Source organism: Cornus florida, unplaced genomic scaffold (assembly GCF_030987335.1).
Source record: "Cornus florida cultivar Cherokee Brave unplaced genomic scaffold, ASM3098733v1 CherokeeBrave_3.0.0_Hap2_Chr11, whole genome shotgun sequence".
Classification (NCBI taxonomy): Eukaryota; Viridiplantae; Streptophyta; class Magnoliopsida; order Cornales; family Cornaceae; genus Cornus; species Cornus florida.
Window position 1 is genome coordinate 112,449,707 of NW_026775581.1, and position 16,257 is coordinate 112,465,963.

A 16,257-nucleotide genomic window follows, 5' to 3' on the forward strand; every position below is an offset into this window, starting at 1 on the left:
TTTAAATTAAAATATATTTTTTACTTATTCTCTTCTATATTGGGGGAAAAAATCGTTCGCCTCTAGTTCATAAAAAAAAATCGTTTTTGTTGTTCTGTTCTTCCCTCTGTTTGGTAAATCGTTTGTTCTTCTTCCGAAATAGATCTGATTTTGTTTATTTGAAAAGAGAGCCCGTTAATCACAAAACATTACTTATGCAATGTGTTTTGGATTTACTTTACGTTTTGTCTGGTATTGCTTCTTTCGTACTTAATTTTGATGAGAGAATTTTCATTTCATTTTGATGGAAAACTCTAACTTTTTGGGGAAGGGTTTTGTTATTTCTTTTTAGGACTCATAAGGTAAAAGTTAAATTCATTAAATAATGCTTGTATTTATAAATTGGAAGTTTGATATATATGATTAATTGCCAAGTTAGCCTTTTTATCCCCCCTAAGGTACATAAACGGTTTGTAACGAGTGGATAATTCATGATCCGACCCAAAAGCCTAAGTTATAAGGTGGGGCTAACATCTAACCTATATATACTCAAATCACTCTCCCATTCGAATTCAATATGGGACAAGTTCCCCATGTTACATTATCCGATGAGGCATTAGAAATTGCCATTCCTAAAGATGGAGTGTAAAATACATATGGGTAGAGTTCAATGTTTATTCGCTATTTCCCAAAATAAATGTCTCTTTTGAAAAAGCCTTACTCATAATATTTGCCCTTCCTAAATATGTTTTTCGATATTGAGAAGTGACTTTAAACATGAAAAATTTGTAATGCACTTAGGAGTGGCAAAATGGGTCATGACCCACCAACTAATCCACGTACTCCTGTTTAAAAATGAAAATAGGTAAACTATTTAAAAATATGGGTCAAAATAGGTGACCCATATTCAATCCATTTTTATAGAGGGTTAAATGGGTTGAATATGGGTCACACATTTTGATCCATATTTCACCCAAATACAGTTTTGCATCATCTATTTGACTCAAATTCACCCCTTCTTCCTTTCTAAAATTATCTCACACGATCCCAAATTCTCTCTCTCTAAGATTATTTCTTTAAGATTATCTCTCATCATCCTCTCTCTCTCTCTCTAAAATTTTTGTAGTACTATAATATTACTCTGTTATATCCATGACACACATACAATGTATTTGTGTTATATATATATATATATAGGAATACCCGATTTATTCATTTAATTATTTATTCTATAAAAAAGCTCAATAGATGATTTCATATATATATATATATATATATTACCTTCATGCATGTCTAGTCATAAAATAATATAATATAAATTTAAAGAATTTTTAAAATAAATTAGAGGATTTACAATTATGGATATATATTTTTACAGACTTTTATCCATTTAAAAACAAAAAAACTATAATAATGAAATTATCTAAAATAATAATATTTTTTTCTTAAAATAGATTGGTGAGTGACGGATTAACCCAATCTATTTTAATTCAACCCTTATTTATCACATTACAAACGTCCAAAAATTTGACCGTCCAAAAACTTTGGCACAGTGTATTATTTTTACCCTTCTACATTTGCAATTGTGGGGTGTCAGAAATCTTTCTGAGCGTGTACACGCGACTCTTCCTTCCAGAAAACCCGCCACTCTTTTCCCGCCAATCGCCACTACACAATTACATATACAGAATAATATATATACACACTATTATACACATAAAGGGCTAAGGCAGACGGTACTCCCTCCCAGAAACCCTCTATCTGTCTCGCAAAGAATCGCCATAAAATGGATAACAATTTGCAGGAACAGAACAAGCTCCCGGAGCTCAAACTCGGTATAAACGAAAACCCTAGTTTCTTCGCATTTACTTAAATTTCCTCAAATTCAATTTCTGATTTGATGTGGTTTTATGTATTTCGAATGTTGATTATTTGACCATTTCGTTTCTTCTTTTATTTTTATTGGTTGTTAGATGCTAAGCAAGCTCAAGGGTTTCTCTCATTCTTCAAAACTCTACCGCATGTAAGCATACCCTTTTATCTCAATAGGTTGAGTCGCCCTCTGATTTGATTGGAAATGTAGAAGAAAAATCTGTTCAAAACCCTAATTTTTTAAAGTTTTTAAATTTTTCTGTTTCAGGACTACAGGGCTGTTCGGTTCTTCGATCGCCGGGTTAGTTTACATTCCACCTTGTGTATGTGTTTATTGTTTAGCCTTTTGTTTTGATTGAATATAAACTCATATGCATCTGAAAGTAATAAATATGTTAAGGTTAGTTTGCATTTTTCTCCAAACATAGCTGATATCTTATTTCAAAATTTTGTATTAGTGTATCTATTCTGAGATATGGTTTTTTTTTGTGGATTTTACTTTTTATCGATTTTTTTATGCTTTTGGGTTTTTATTGGTCAGAAGCTAAAGTTGTGTAAAAAGAAAAAGAAAAAGAAGAAGAAGATTGGTATGGGTGCTCCATACTGTCAATTCGATCTATTAGGCATATTCCAACTCCTACATTCAACTTACTCTATAAGAGATTATAAATGCTTTATTCTTATCTCAAATAGAAGAATTGTGGTGTCGAATGCTAGTTGTTATTATGTTAAAGTTGTCTGTGTAGGTGGTTGTTATGTACTTTGCAGATTTTTTTTGGAAAGGAGATTATCACTTCCCTTGCATTCATTTATCATCTCTCTCATGTTATTTTTTGAATTTCAAGTTACGTTATAATTCATAGTTGTTAGAGGCTCAAGGTGCACTAAGGCAGTAAAGGTTTCCTAGAGCCTAAATGCAAGACCCTAAGGCATGTGCCTAACCGAACTAAGGCATGTGCGTGATTGAAATGCATAATATATCTTAGTATAAAAAAAAGTATGGAAAACAAAGTATTCAAGATCAAAATAAACGGATTTTTTAGCTTATTGATTCAATAAATTAGTTATATCAATATATAAATATCTTTTCAATTTTTTGGATAAGTAAATTTTTATTTCCAAAAAAAAAAAGGGGGGGATGTACACTAAGGTTCAAAATAAACTAACGGTTATAGGATCTCCAAAGCCGAAAAGAGAAAAGCCTAGCAACAGAAGGGGCACTTTCCCACCTCAAGAGGCTAGGGAAATTGAAGAGATAACAAAAAGGATTATCTTTTTAATTCGAACATATACTCAATTAAATCAATATAAAACCATAATGATTCAAGATATGCAAAGCAATTGATATATTTTTGCAAGGAAATTGGATTTTCGGCATATCAACTAAGAGGATCAACTGAATTGATGTGCACAGTTCCTTTCAATATGCATATGTATTAACTCATTCAAATGCCGTTGCAAATGTGAAACAATAAAAACTATAATCACGTAGATTTCAAAAATATATTGTTCAATCATAAATGTTTGAGCACTAGATGAAATTAATATAAGTAGTCAAGCATAATCTTATGAATTCCATGAAATATTTGATAATTTTGAACAATATGATCTATGGAATATGATTGTGATAATGATACAGAACATGTTAATTAATGATCTCTAAAAGGAAAAAAAAATTTTTTTTGATATGAATGAATTATTAAATAATAAAAGACTTGCTTTTCTTGGGCTTGGAGCCTACTTAAAAGTGCGAGTCTAAGAGCTTTATAGAAGGGGCATAACCCGTTGTAGGTTGATGCATTCTAGATGAGCCTTGACGAGTCTGGGGCCTTTCTGGGGTCTATACGTCCCTTTGACAAACATGATATGATTTAAATTGTTATTTTATACTGACTATCAAAAGTTAGGCCTGTATATCATGGGAGTCAACACTGGCAGTTTTTTTTAATCTTTTTTATTTAATAAACTCGGAATTGTTATGCAATATTTACAGTGCGAGTGCACCACGTTTGCTTTTTCTTGATGTCTTGTACCACAAACATTTCTGCTCTCTATATCTCTATATGCTTTTTTCTTCTTCTTTTTATAAAAAAAAAAAAAAAAAAAATTATTTTAAAACTTCGGTAAATATGAAATTCATCCATTGGCCAGTATTTTGTACTTTTAAATTGTGATTGCAAGGTCTCTTTCTTGGTAACTGGCTCCTCCTGATAATGAATTCAAGACTCATTTGCTTGCTTTTATTAATATACATTACTTGGTTCCTTTTATATTGCTAAAAGAATTGCCTTATAATCAGGACTATTATACTGCTCATGGTGAGAATGCAAGTTTCATTGCAAAGACATATTACCATACTACTACTGCTTTACGACAATTGGGTGGTGGGTCAGATGCCATCTCTTCTGTTAGTGTAAGTAGAAACATGTTTGAGACAATTGCCCGTGATCTTCTCTTGGAGAGAACAGACCATACCCTTGATCTGTATGAGGGTAGTGGCTCAAACTGGAGACTAGTGAAAAGTGGAAGCCCTGGAAACCTAGGCAGTTTTGAAGATATTTTGTTTGCCAACAATGAGATGCAGGATTCTCCAGTGGTTGTTGCCCTAGTGCCAAACTTTCGTGAAAACAGGTGCACTGTTGGCATGGGCTATGTTGATCTTACTAAGAGAGTTCTTGGTTTGGCTGAATTTCTTGATGATAGCCACTTTACAAATGTGGAGTCAGCTTTGGTTGCTCTTGGTTGCAAAGAATGCCTTTTGCCTGTGGACACTGCAAAATCCAGTGAATATAGACCTTTGCATGATGCATTATCAAGGTGTGCTGTGATGGTAACTGAGAGGAAAAAAACTGAGTTCAAAGGAAGGGATTTGGTACAAGATCTCGGAAGGCTTGTCAAAGGTTCTATAGAGCCAGTTCGAGATTTGGTATCTGGGTTTGAATTTGCGCCTGCAGCTTTGGGGTCATTACTGTCTTATGCAGAATTACTTGCTGATGAGAGCAATTATGGAAATTATAATATCCGACAGTACAATCTTGACAGCTATATGAGGCTAGATTCTGCTGCTATGAGGGCGCTGAATGTCATGGAGAGCAAAACTGATGCTAACAAAAATTTTAGTTTGTTTGGTCTCATGAATAGAACATGTACTGCTGGGATGGGAAAAAGATTACTGCACATGTGGCTAAAACAGCCTTTATTAGATGTGGATGAAATCAACTCCAGGCTAGATTTGGTACAAGCATTTGTGGAGGACACTGCACTTTGCCAAGAACTGAGGCAACATTTGAAGAGAATTCCAGATATTGAGCGATTGATGCACAATCTTTTGAAGAGGAGAGCTAGTTTGCAGCATATTGTAAAGCTTTATCAGGTAGTTTCTACTTTTTCTCTATCTTCATTCTTATATGGTATGGCTGTACTCTTCACAGTACCTATCTGATTTTTTTGTCACTTAGTCACAATACCTATGTGATATTTTTGTCACTTAGTTACAATGTGATTAGGAATGAAATGCTTGCAGTACCATTGAAACTGCATACCTGCTAGATGTTTATGCATCATACAACTGTCGTACACCTTAAGGTTCCTCCATTTTTTCAATGTTTTGTGAAAATTGACAATGTATATATTTAATATATATATATATATATTGAATGCAGTCAAGTATTAGACTTCCATACATTAAAAGTGCCTTGGGACGATATGATGGGCAATTTTCACCACTGATCACAGAGAGGTATTTGGATCCCCTAGAGCTCTGGACTGATGATAATCACTTGAATAAGTTCATTGGCCTTGTGGAAGCTTCTGTTGACCTTGATCAACTTGAGAATGGGGAATACATGATTTCATCTGATTATGACCCTAAATTATCTGAACTGAAAAATGAGCAAGAGTCACTGGAAAGACAGATACACAATTTGCATAAACAAACTGCTAATGATCTTGATCTGGCTCTCGACAAGGCTTTAAAGCTAGATAAGGGTACACAATTTGGACACGTATTTCGAATCACAAAAAAAGAAGAGCCAAAAGTAAGGAAGAAGCTTAATAGCCATTTTGTTGTTCTTGAAACCCGCAAGGATGGAGTGAAATTTACAAGCACAAAGCTCAAGAAATTAGGGGACCAGTACCAAAAGATACTTGAGGAGTATAAGAAGTGTCAGAAAGAGCTGGTTGTTCGAGTTGTTCAAACTGCCTCAACTTTCTCTGAGGTATTTATAATTTATTTTATCTTGTTTTTTATCTTGCTATTGTTCTGAATTAATTGACGTTTTAGTTGTGCAGGTCTTCGAGGGTTTAGCTGTGTTGCTCTCGGAGTTGGATGTCTTACTTAGTTTTGCTGATCTGGCTGCTAGTTGTCCCACTCCTTACACAAGACCAGAAATCACTCCGTCGGTAGTGATTTACCTGTTATTTGATCCTTTTTGGTTTCTGGGAACAATAATTATTCTCTTTCTTCAAACTTGCTATAGATATGCTTATTTAAATGTGTTGGATATGGCAGGATGTGGGAGATATTATATTAGAAGCCAGTAGGCATCCTTGCGTGGAAGCTCAAGACTGGGTGAATTTTATACCAAATGATTGTAAACTAGTGAGTTTCTGTGCAATGTTGGGCATGATGCTTCCTCTGGCCTGTTTTTATTGAAGTTGCTCATTGCTTGATTTTTTGGTCTTTCTCACAACCCAGGTCAGAGAGAAGAGTTGGTTTCAAATCATCACAGGCCCTAACATGGGTGGGAAATCCACATTTATACGACAGGTATGCTGAGTTTTTGCAGCAACTCTTTTTCTCTTTCAAGGTGAATGTATTTGGTAACTGGAATGTTCCTATTTTTGTTTGCTTGTTTGTTTTTTTTTTTTTTTTTTTGTGTGTTTGTGTGTTGGACTTCAGCAATAGTCAAGTCGAGTACCATTCAGGCACTGACACCTGTGTTGCTATTTCTTTTGTTTGAGCTCACCATATTGGAGAGCTCATCCCATGGCAAACAAGCAATTATCTGGTTCTTGTTAAATAGAAAACTAGGACTCTTTCAATAAAGTTACGAAGTTAAGATTTTTATTTTATTTTTTTTAACCAACTTTGTGTCATCTAACTTTTATGTTCTTTTTACCTGTTTGATATCTAATATTTCTCTGCAAATGTAGGTCGGAGTTAACATCCTGATGGGACAAGTTGGTTCTTTTGTTCCTTGTGACAAAGCTAGCATTTCGGTTCGTGATTGTATTTTTGCTCGAGTGGGTGCTGGTGACTGTCAGGTAAGTTCCATTGCATGTTCTTGTTGGAATTTGGAACATTGAACTATGCAAATTAACTTGGTACAATAGTTGATTCAATGGAGATCATTTGTTATTTTGTTTCTATCACTTAGACTTCAACCTGTCACTAATAGCAACCTGCCACAATCATCTTATTGATTTTGTAGCAAAGGGATCAATAGGTACTTTAAGAGCAGCTTGATGTCGTATATTAACTGCAGGAGAAAGAGAGACCATTAAAATATATCTTAAGAAAAAAAAAAAAAAAAAAAAAAACGTCAAATTAAAGGAGGTCGCTATAGAAACAAGAGCAAAACAAAATATACAAAAAAAAAGGGGGTAACTTTTAAAGTTTTACTCATCTCCCTTGATGTATGTCTTAATTACATGGGTGTTTTTTTTTATTTTTTATTTTTATAAGTAATTACATGGCCATTTTTTTATTAAAAAATTACACCAACTTCCCTTTAGGTTAGTACTTTGCAATAGACTCTCTCTACATATACAGTCAACACAAGTCAAAAGACTAAATTTACTTACGTCAGCAAAAGTAAATCAGGAATTTGCGCTCGTCTTTTTAAATAACTCCATATGCAACTAAAGTAAGATAACAACTATTGAGGGCAAAAGGGTAAAATGACGTCCATAAGAAAAGTCCAACAAGGGAGTTTAGCATAGTTTTTTAATCAGCAGAAGCCCCTTGTAATTCGATACCTCAGGGAAGATGAGGGTAATTTAAGTCTCTTTTTTTTCATTAACAAATCATTCCAGCATGACATTCTATGAAATTATGGATGCAAAATGATAGTTTATCAGATTTTTTTGAATGTTAGTCTCAGCTATCTTTTTGGTCATTGAAGTTGTTCATTTTAACTTATAAAATCAACCATTTAGATTCATCCCTATGGATTTCAGAGGGTGCTCTTTTTAAAATTTATTTATTTATTTATTAGTCTAGAGATCAACTTATGGTTTCCTTCATACGGTACAGATGTTTCGTGGGTAGGATGGAAATAACTAATGTGGTATTTCCTTCTAATATGTCTTGGCTATCTGTCTTCTTCTTTGAATAGCTGCGTGGAGTTTCTACATTTATGCAAGAAATGCTGGAGACCGCATCAATCTTGAAAGGAGCTACTGATAAATCACTGATAATCATTGACGAGTTGGGCCGTGGAACATCAACGTATGATGGATTTGGTTAGTTTCATATTGAATATCTTATTCTCTCTCTCTCTCTCTCTCTCTCTCTATCTCTTGCACGCGCATCTGAATTATTGTTTTGAGAATAAGAAGATTGTCCAGTCCTATTTCTGCCCAAACTTTTGCTTTGTTGCACTTCACTTTGTCAGTGATGTGGATGTTTACAATTGTATACTGTAGAGTGCAAGAAGCAGTAAGTGGGGTACACGCCTATAGGATAAACCTAGGAAGCCAGTCCTGAGCTCATGGAAAATCCAAATTAACCTGATACTGGTTGGGGATTGGACCCTGGCTTGAGTTCATCATTCTATACCTGTTTTCCACGTGCAAACACTTGACAATAAGAATCGAAACATGAGGTTCTTGATAAGAATATCACCTCATCGAGTTACAAGAGACATGGGTTTGAATCAATGTTTTTGCAATTCCCTAGTGCCTCTGCAGTCCATGATACAGCATGTCTACTGAAATGTGGTACACTTATCAAAGGCTAACTTCTTTATGGCTCGGGAAGAAGACTAGGTTCTCTAGCATGTGTATCCTTATTACATTCTCAGGCATACTAATGTGTTGTTCTTACAATCTTGCTGAATTTAACTTTTTTCTTAAATTAGAATTTGCAATACCCCTCGATGCAATATTGCTTTACCCGAAACCATAAGAGAACTCTGTATGTGTGTGTTTATCTGTCTATAAAATGAAATATAAATCATTTTCGTCATAATTACATTTCAGTCAAGTGCCATCTTGTATTATTAAACATGGCCTGAATCTCATGGACAACTTGTTGAATATTTGCAGTGTTTAATTTTCATGGCCAATTTTTTTTCTTTTTAAAGTCTGAATCTACCATATTGGTTGGCAGCTGTCATGATCCAAATCCATAGGATCCGAGTCATGAATGGGTACGAATTCAAACCGGGCTCTTACCCAAACCCTTAAACCAACCCGGGGGGTAATAAGGTCATTTCAATGGGTCAAGGTCATGCGATTTGTCTTTGGGATATCATTCCAGGTCCTGGTACAGCATCGAATGCTTGGTCATCCCTTGGGTCCATTTATGGTCTTTTTGGCTAATTCATGTATAAATGTATGCTATGGGTTGTGGATGTCTTGTATGGCATGTTTGCTGCCAGGTTTTATGATATCTTGCTATACAAATGGTATCAGAGCCGGAGCCTAGCCGGAAGTGTGGCCAACGAGGACATTGGGCCCCCACAAGGGGTGGATTGTGACGACCTCTGTGGGAGGGTGTGATGTGTGCGGGACACTGGACGAGGTGAAGTGCTATATGTAAGGTTCAACACCCTTCTATGATGCAACACGTTTTAAAGCTGTGATGGTCGTGAACCCATCGAAACTCTGCAATTAAGTGTGCTTACTCTGGAGTAGTACCGGATGAGTGACCTCATGGGAAGTCTCTGGTCCGGGAGAGCCAAAAGCAGACAATATTGTGTCTGGGTAGGGTGAGGGTAACAACAAAGATGGTATCAGAGGCGGAGCCCATCCGGAAGTTAAACGGACAATATTGTGTCTGGGTAGGGTGAAGGTTGTTACAGCAGCCCAGTCTAGAATGTAGTAGTTTTATCATTTTACTTATGAAACAATTACATTGCTTATATTATAATTTAAATCTGATATAATCCATAAAACGATAACATTGATGTAGTGATGAATCGTATATTACAACTATCAATGTGGTAATCATTGCCAATCTCATTATGCTCGTATATTTTGGGGTTATAGATATCATAAAGTTTCTATGATATGGTTCAAATTTGATAGCATTGTCCATTATCCACCCCATCTTATGAGGTTCAGTCAAATAAAATAAAAATAAAAATAAAAAAGACGGGAAAAAGAGGAGATACCTTGTAATAGCGAGTTTTTTTCTTTTTTAGAAATTTTAAATTGCATAAAACTAAAATTTTATATTCCATAGTAGCCTAGGAATATTTTTGTCCTTTGGAAATTCTTAAAGTATCTACTTTAAAATGGATACACAAGTTAAGAATGAAATTCATGGTGCTCTGTGATATAGAAGGAAAAGGGACTAACTTAGTATTGTATGGTCATCGTAAATGCCATAAGTTCATTGGAATTCTTTGCAGGATAAACTCATTATTTTGAACTAGTGATTCCAATGCCATTGGGTTTGTTTTTTGATGCATGGATTGCCCGGTTTACTATTTTACTCCGATATTGCAAATTTACTATAGACCATCCTTAGGTTGCATCTATCTGAATTACTCAATATCTATTTTTGAATGTCTGTTAAACTACAGGTTTTCTTTTAACTCATGCATGACCTTCTTATTATTTAGTTTTACTCTGATTTTCAGGTTTAGCTTGGGCCATTTGTGAGCACCTTGTTGAAGTGATTAAAGCGCCTACTTTGTTTGCAACCCACTTTCATGAATTAACTGCATTAGCTCATGAAAATGCCAATCATGAAGCTTCTGCAGAGAAAATCATTGGCGTGGCAAATTATCATGTCAGTGCACACATCGATTCTTCAAACCGCAAGCTGACGATGCTTTACAAGGTAGGTACATTCTCCTGAAATTTTTTATATTTCTTGTTGTATGTATTTGTGATTATTATGTATACATACAAGGCAATGAAATTCCACTTACCTTATGCGGAGTTAGTGGTGATGAAGTTAAGTAGTTTTAGATCTTCCAGTGTGTCTAAATTTAACCTAACTGACCTTTGCATAGTTGGCTCTATAGTACCTGCATGGTGGAGAGTACGGCAGGATTGGCTCTTTCATTAAGAAAATGAGCCAAGCTCGAGCTCGTTTAGTAAACAAGCCAATCCCCAAACATTGTTAAGCTCAGCTAGTATAAGCTCGCACATGTTCATGAACATAGCCTCATGATGCTCATAAACAAACTTGAATAGGTTCATGAACATAGGCTTGTCTAGGCTCATATAAGTTCATGAACGAGGCAAAGCAATCTTGAACATGAGCTCAAATTGAGCACAAACGACTTTTGTTATCTAATGAGCTGAGTTCAAGTTTTTTCAAAATAATGACGAGCCGAGTCCAAGCTCAACTTTTCAAGCTTATCAAGATCCAGAGCTGAGCCAGAACAGACTCACGCTCAGTTCATTTGCAGCCCTAGTGGAGAGGCAATCAGCTAGCTTTGTCCAGAACTTCCGGGGCATGCTGTTCTTTCTTTTTCTTTTTAATCTGGGTAACAACTCAGCAGAACATAAAACATTAATATTAGTTCTACGTTTGGATTTATGGATTTGGACCAGGTGGATTTGAGATCAGAAGTCTAAATCAACATGACTTGTTTGGATTATTAGTTACAAAACGGATTTCAAAAGATTGTACTTTTGCTACTGCTTGGGCCACAACCTAGGGAAGGCAAGGGTCTGCAGGGAAGAATCAAACCCATTAAACCAGCCAAACCCGCCCACTAAAATTAAATCATTTGGGCACCCAAGTTTAAGTAAGTGGGTCAGTAATGGGTAAAAAGTGGGTACCCTTACAATTCAATGGTCAATGGTGGGTTAAGAGTGGGTACCCAACTTAAGCCACTCAAAGAAAACCCTCCTTTTTTTTTCAGTGTTAACTCTCTCTCTCTCTGCCTCATTCTTCAGCTTCCTGTATATATAAATTTATTAAAAAAAAAATAAGACACAGACACGGCAAGAATATGGTAAAAAAGAACTTAATTGCAACTTCTGTTTGTCTATTTTGTAATGAGTACTTTGGTTGATTCACAAAAGCTGAAGCTGGTGGGACCTTGGACAAAGATTTTATTATTATTTTATTTTATTTTATTTTATTGATATTGTAATGAAGGTTATTTTCCAATAGAAAAAAATCCATTATACCCTTATATGTAATATATTTTTATTATACATATTATATCTGAAAATTTAAAAATTTAATTATTCTCTCTCCCCTCTAGATCACACCTGATAAGCCGTCCTTGCACAGTGAGAGGTAGACAAGATTAGGGAGATGTTGAAGCATGAATAAGGGGTACTTATCTAGCATGCTATCCCAAAGATATATGTTAGTGAGGGACTTGAAGGGAACAATATAGTCCAACTGCGTCATCAATGGACCACCACTGTCACCCTCCACTCATGGCCGCCACCATACCACATCTATCTCTTCTCTATACAGCAAATCACTTATACATTAATATATACATATAATATATATACCTAAAAATAAAAACCCATTTTGGGTTATGTTCATGAGAACCTGCCTTTATTTTTTCTGTTAATTAAGTTTGAAGAATTAATGGTGACCAGTTATAATCTATTATCGGGGGTTTTTCTAAGAATTAATTATATGTGTGTGTGTATATAGTTCAGTTTTTATAAAAGTTAATCTTTGTCTTTTTCAATTTAATATGATAGTCAAAGAAACCTTGTTTGAGGATAAATAAAATAAAATGAAATGAAACTTTGTTTTCATTTTAAATTTGTTGACAGTTGAAGTGAATATCAGAAGTTTGCCGTCACAAAAGATCCGGTTTGCAAAAGTGGGAAAAAAAAGAGGGGGGGGGGGGGGGGGGGGTGGGGTGTGTTGGAACCAGTTGACCCGCCCATTTGAGCCCTTACCCATTTATGGGAATGGGTTACTGACCCATTCATACCCAACCCATTCAAAACCCACCCAATTGCCACCCCTACATGAAGGGATGTGGTAGAGTAGTCTAATGTTCAGAATGACGGGGTTTATAGTCCATAAGGAAATTGTGGAGATTTGAAGCTCTGGGGTATGGCATAAGCACCAAGACTATAGATGTTTAGTTGGCTGCCCAATCAAAATACTTGCTTTGATAATAAATAACTCTCATATTTCATCACTAAACTAAGGGGGTGACATTGTCCAAGTTGTTTCTCTTCATTCATTTGCAACTATTGGCTGAGCTGCTAGGATTTGCTATGCACGCAAATTACTATATTACTTCATGATTCCTTCATTTTTGAGTAATTATGACAAAAAAATACTTAATCGACTATAGAATGAATATGGATTTTTTACAAAAATAAAATAAAAAAATAAAAAATAAAAAGAAGAGGAAGAAACAAAGTACCCACTACGCATGGGTTATATAACCATCCTTGTGTTGGCTTACATGAAGAGGCTAACATCAAAAGCGTAAAATAACCATAGTATTTTTTGTTTTTTTTTCCAGTAAGCATAGCTAGGCTTTCTTTATAAGAAGTTTGCTTTACTTACTTTTAGTAAGTTGTACCTACTTATGTTCCATCCATAGCTTAACTTTTGTTGCTTAATTCTTCAATATTAGGTGATTTGCCTAGAGATCTTGATTTCACACATAACCTTTAAAACCCTACTCACAAAATCACGAATTTGTCATGACAGAATATCGAACTAAAATAAATTTGAGTTGTAGTGAATTAGTCAAATAATGCATCTTGCAGAATTTGGCACACAAATGAAGATAGATTTGAACTGCTCTCTTGCTTAGTTTTTCAATTTGATGAAATGGGCATATAATGATTTACCATACCCAGATTGATATTCCCTTATTTAAATATATGAAGTCCTAGTCTGGTCCTTATATTAAGGATTGCAAATCAGTCAACATGCTTGTTGTTAGATTTATGGCCCTGGATTTAGTAGAAGAATAGTAGAACAGGATTTCTGTAGCTGACCAGATAATGGCGGCAAAGTCTTTGTTTGAAATCAATTGCTTAGCAGATGAGATATGGCAAATCTGTGTTTATTGATGGTGAAGCCTATTTAGCAAAATTAGGAGTAAATAATCGGTGCTTCAACAATCAAGATACTATAAGATGTTTCTTATGTCTTCACCTAGCCACTCATCATGTTGAATTATGCAAATTCATTGAGAAACTCGTGCTTTCACTTAATCTTGTGTGTAATTTTATTTTCCAGGTAGAGCCAGGGGCTTGTGACCAAAGTTTTGGCATTCATGTTGCAGAATTTGCAAACTTTCCTGAAAGTGTCGTCGCCCTTGCTAGAGAAAAGGCTGCTGAATTGGAAGACTTTTCACCAATTGCTATCATTTCAAATGATGCTAAAGAAGAGGTCTGGTCTCTTGTTATCTTAAAACGCACTTGACAAGGCATTAGTTAACCGTATTGCATATAATCTACCTCTTAATCTCGCAACAAATAAAAAAAAAGTGGATGGTGGTGAGTCCTAAATGCATGCATTAGTAATTAGGATTTATTGGAGCGACGCATTTAGACTACAAACACAGGATTAATTTCCGGAAAAGAAAACACACACACACACACACAGAGGATCAAGTGTATTAAGAGAGTAAATATGTATTTGTACAGTTTTAGGAGAAAGTGGTAGATTAATTTCACTGGAGTGGATCCTGCAGGACATTTTAATTATTTATAAATTAATTTCGCTGGAACGGATACTGCAGGACATTTTAATTATTTAGTTTTTTCTGTAGAAGACTTGTTGTCTCCTTTTTATTTCTTTCTTTGTTGTGCTACTTCGAATGCCATTGTTCGTGGCAGTCATAAGAACTTTTGGACCTCTAGCATTTCAATTAGCAACCAGATTTGTTACTTCTCATGTATTTGGCTGGTATGTGTTATCAGATGTTTATTGTTAATTAGCTATGATTTACAGGTGGGATTGAAAAGGAAGAGAGAATGTGACACAGATGATATGTCCAGAGGTGCTGCCCGGGCTCACCAGTTCTTGAAAGATTTCTCTGATTTGCCACTAGAGAAGATGGACTTGAAGCAGGCTTTGCAACAAGTGCGAAAGTTGAAGGATGGCTTGGAGGATGATGCTGTGAACTGCCACTGGCTCCAGCAGTTCTTTTAGTCGTCTTCAAGATGGAAGCTGCCCTTTTCCAAATTTTGTAAATTAAATGAGTGTCAATGTTCTCTTCCAAAGGGACAGTGGGTGAGGTAAAGCCCTTGCCTAATGCTCCTCGTCTGCCCCATCTTGCATCTTCAATGTGGAAGTATCAAATGCAACTGTCCACCTCAACTTCAGCTGTCGCCAGTTTTCTCTTTCAGCTGGCAGACCTGGTGACCGTGGTGGGAGATTCAACGGAAAGCATGGGCTATTCTTGTATGCATGGCTTCTGTTTATAATAACATTGTCTTTTGTCTTAACAATCAGTGCTAATGTGGTTTGTCACGGCTTGAAACTTTTGTCATTGAATATGAAATTTGCTATTAAGTTGATAGAAATTAGCTATATTGATGAATGGAGGTCTCTATCAAATGAAAGGCAAAGGTAAGTAATATTGAGGTCTCTATCAAATGAAAGGCAAAGGTAAGTAATGTTGAGGTCTCTATCAAATGGAATGGGCAAAGCTGAAAGCCTCTGGGTTGAACCAAGTTCCTGTCTTGTCTTGTTTGGATGGCTGATATTTTGCAGAGTTGGACAATGAACATTATGTTGTAGGATCCAGTACTCCAATTAGAATATATATATATATATATCCTTTATCCATTCCCAAGCAGATGCCATGCGGCATGAGAGTATCACAGCTCATATGGTCACAAGCAACTCCATACAATGCTATATTACCCATACAAGATTGGGGGACCTAACCACTTACATTCCTTGGCCTACTTCTGCCCTTACCATGCCTTGGGCATTTCATCTGTTGGCCTTGGAGTATATTTTTCATTAATTACTTGACACAATGGTAAAGGATCACTCTCTTTGCTCATAAATGCAAGTCATGTTTTGTATTTTTCTTACACCAAAAAACAAAATTGTCCCTGATGTTTATTCTCTTATTGTGAAGTTGACAAATTAGACAATATTGTCATTTTTATTTAAAATGAAGTGCATTTATCAAAGAAAAATTATACTTGAGCGCCAAAGGAATATTTGTCATGTGGAGCCATGCTAGTGCCTAAGGGATAAAAACCCTCCCAGTAGTGTTTTATGTTTAAATTATGAGATAGAATAGCATTGTTCTT

At 35.4% G+C, this 16,257-nt stretch overlaps 1 protein-coding gene across 1 annotated transcript; it reads left to right on the forward strand.

Moving 5' to 3' along the window:
* The first annotated feature begins 1,550 nt into the window (after positions 1 to 1,550).
* On the forward strand, positions 1,551 to 15,479 carry LOC132283769 (DNA mismatch repair protein MSH2). Its single transcript, XM_059785780.1, has 13 exons — positions 1,551 to 1,814; positions 1,953 to 2,002; positions 2,120 to 2,152; positions 4,151 to 5,224; positions 5,514 to 6,068; positions 6,142 to 6,252; positions 6,362 to 6,451; positions 6,548 to 6,619; positions 7,006 to 7,116; positions 8,190 to 8,316; positions 10,662 to 10,864; positions 14,222 to 14,374; positions 14,939 to 15,479. Exons 1-13 carry the CDS (start codon positions 1,766 to 1,768, stop codon positions 15,137 to 15,139), a joined length of 2,829 nt encoding a protein of 942 aa, XP_059641763.1. The 5' UTR covers positions 1,551 to 1,765; the 3' UTR covers positions 15,140 to 15,479.
* The last annotated feature ends 778 nt before the right edge of the window (positions 15,480 to 16,257 follow it).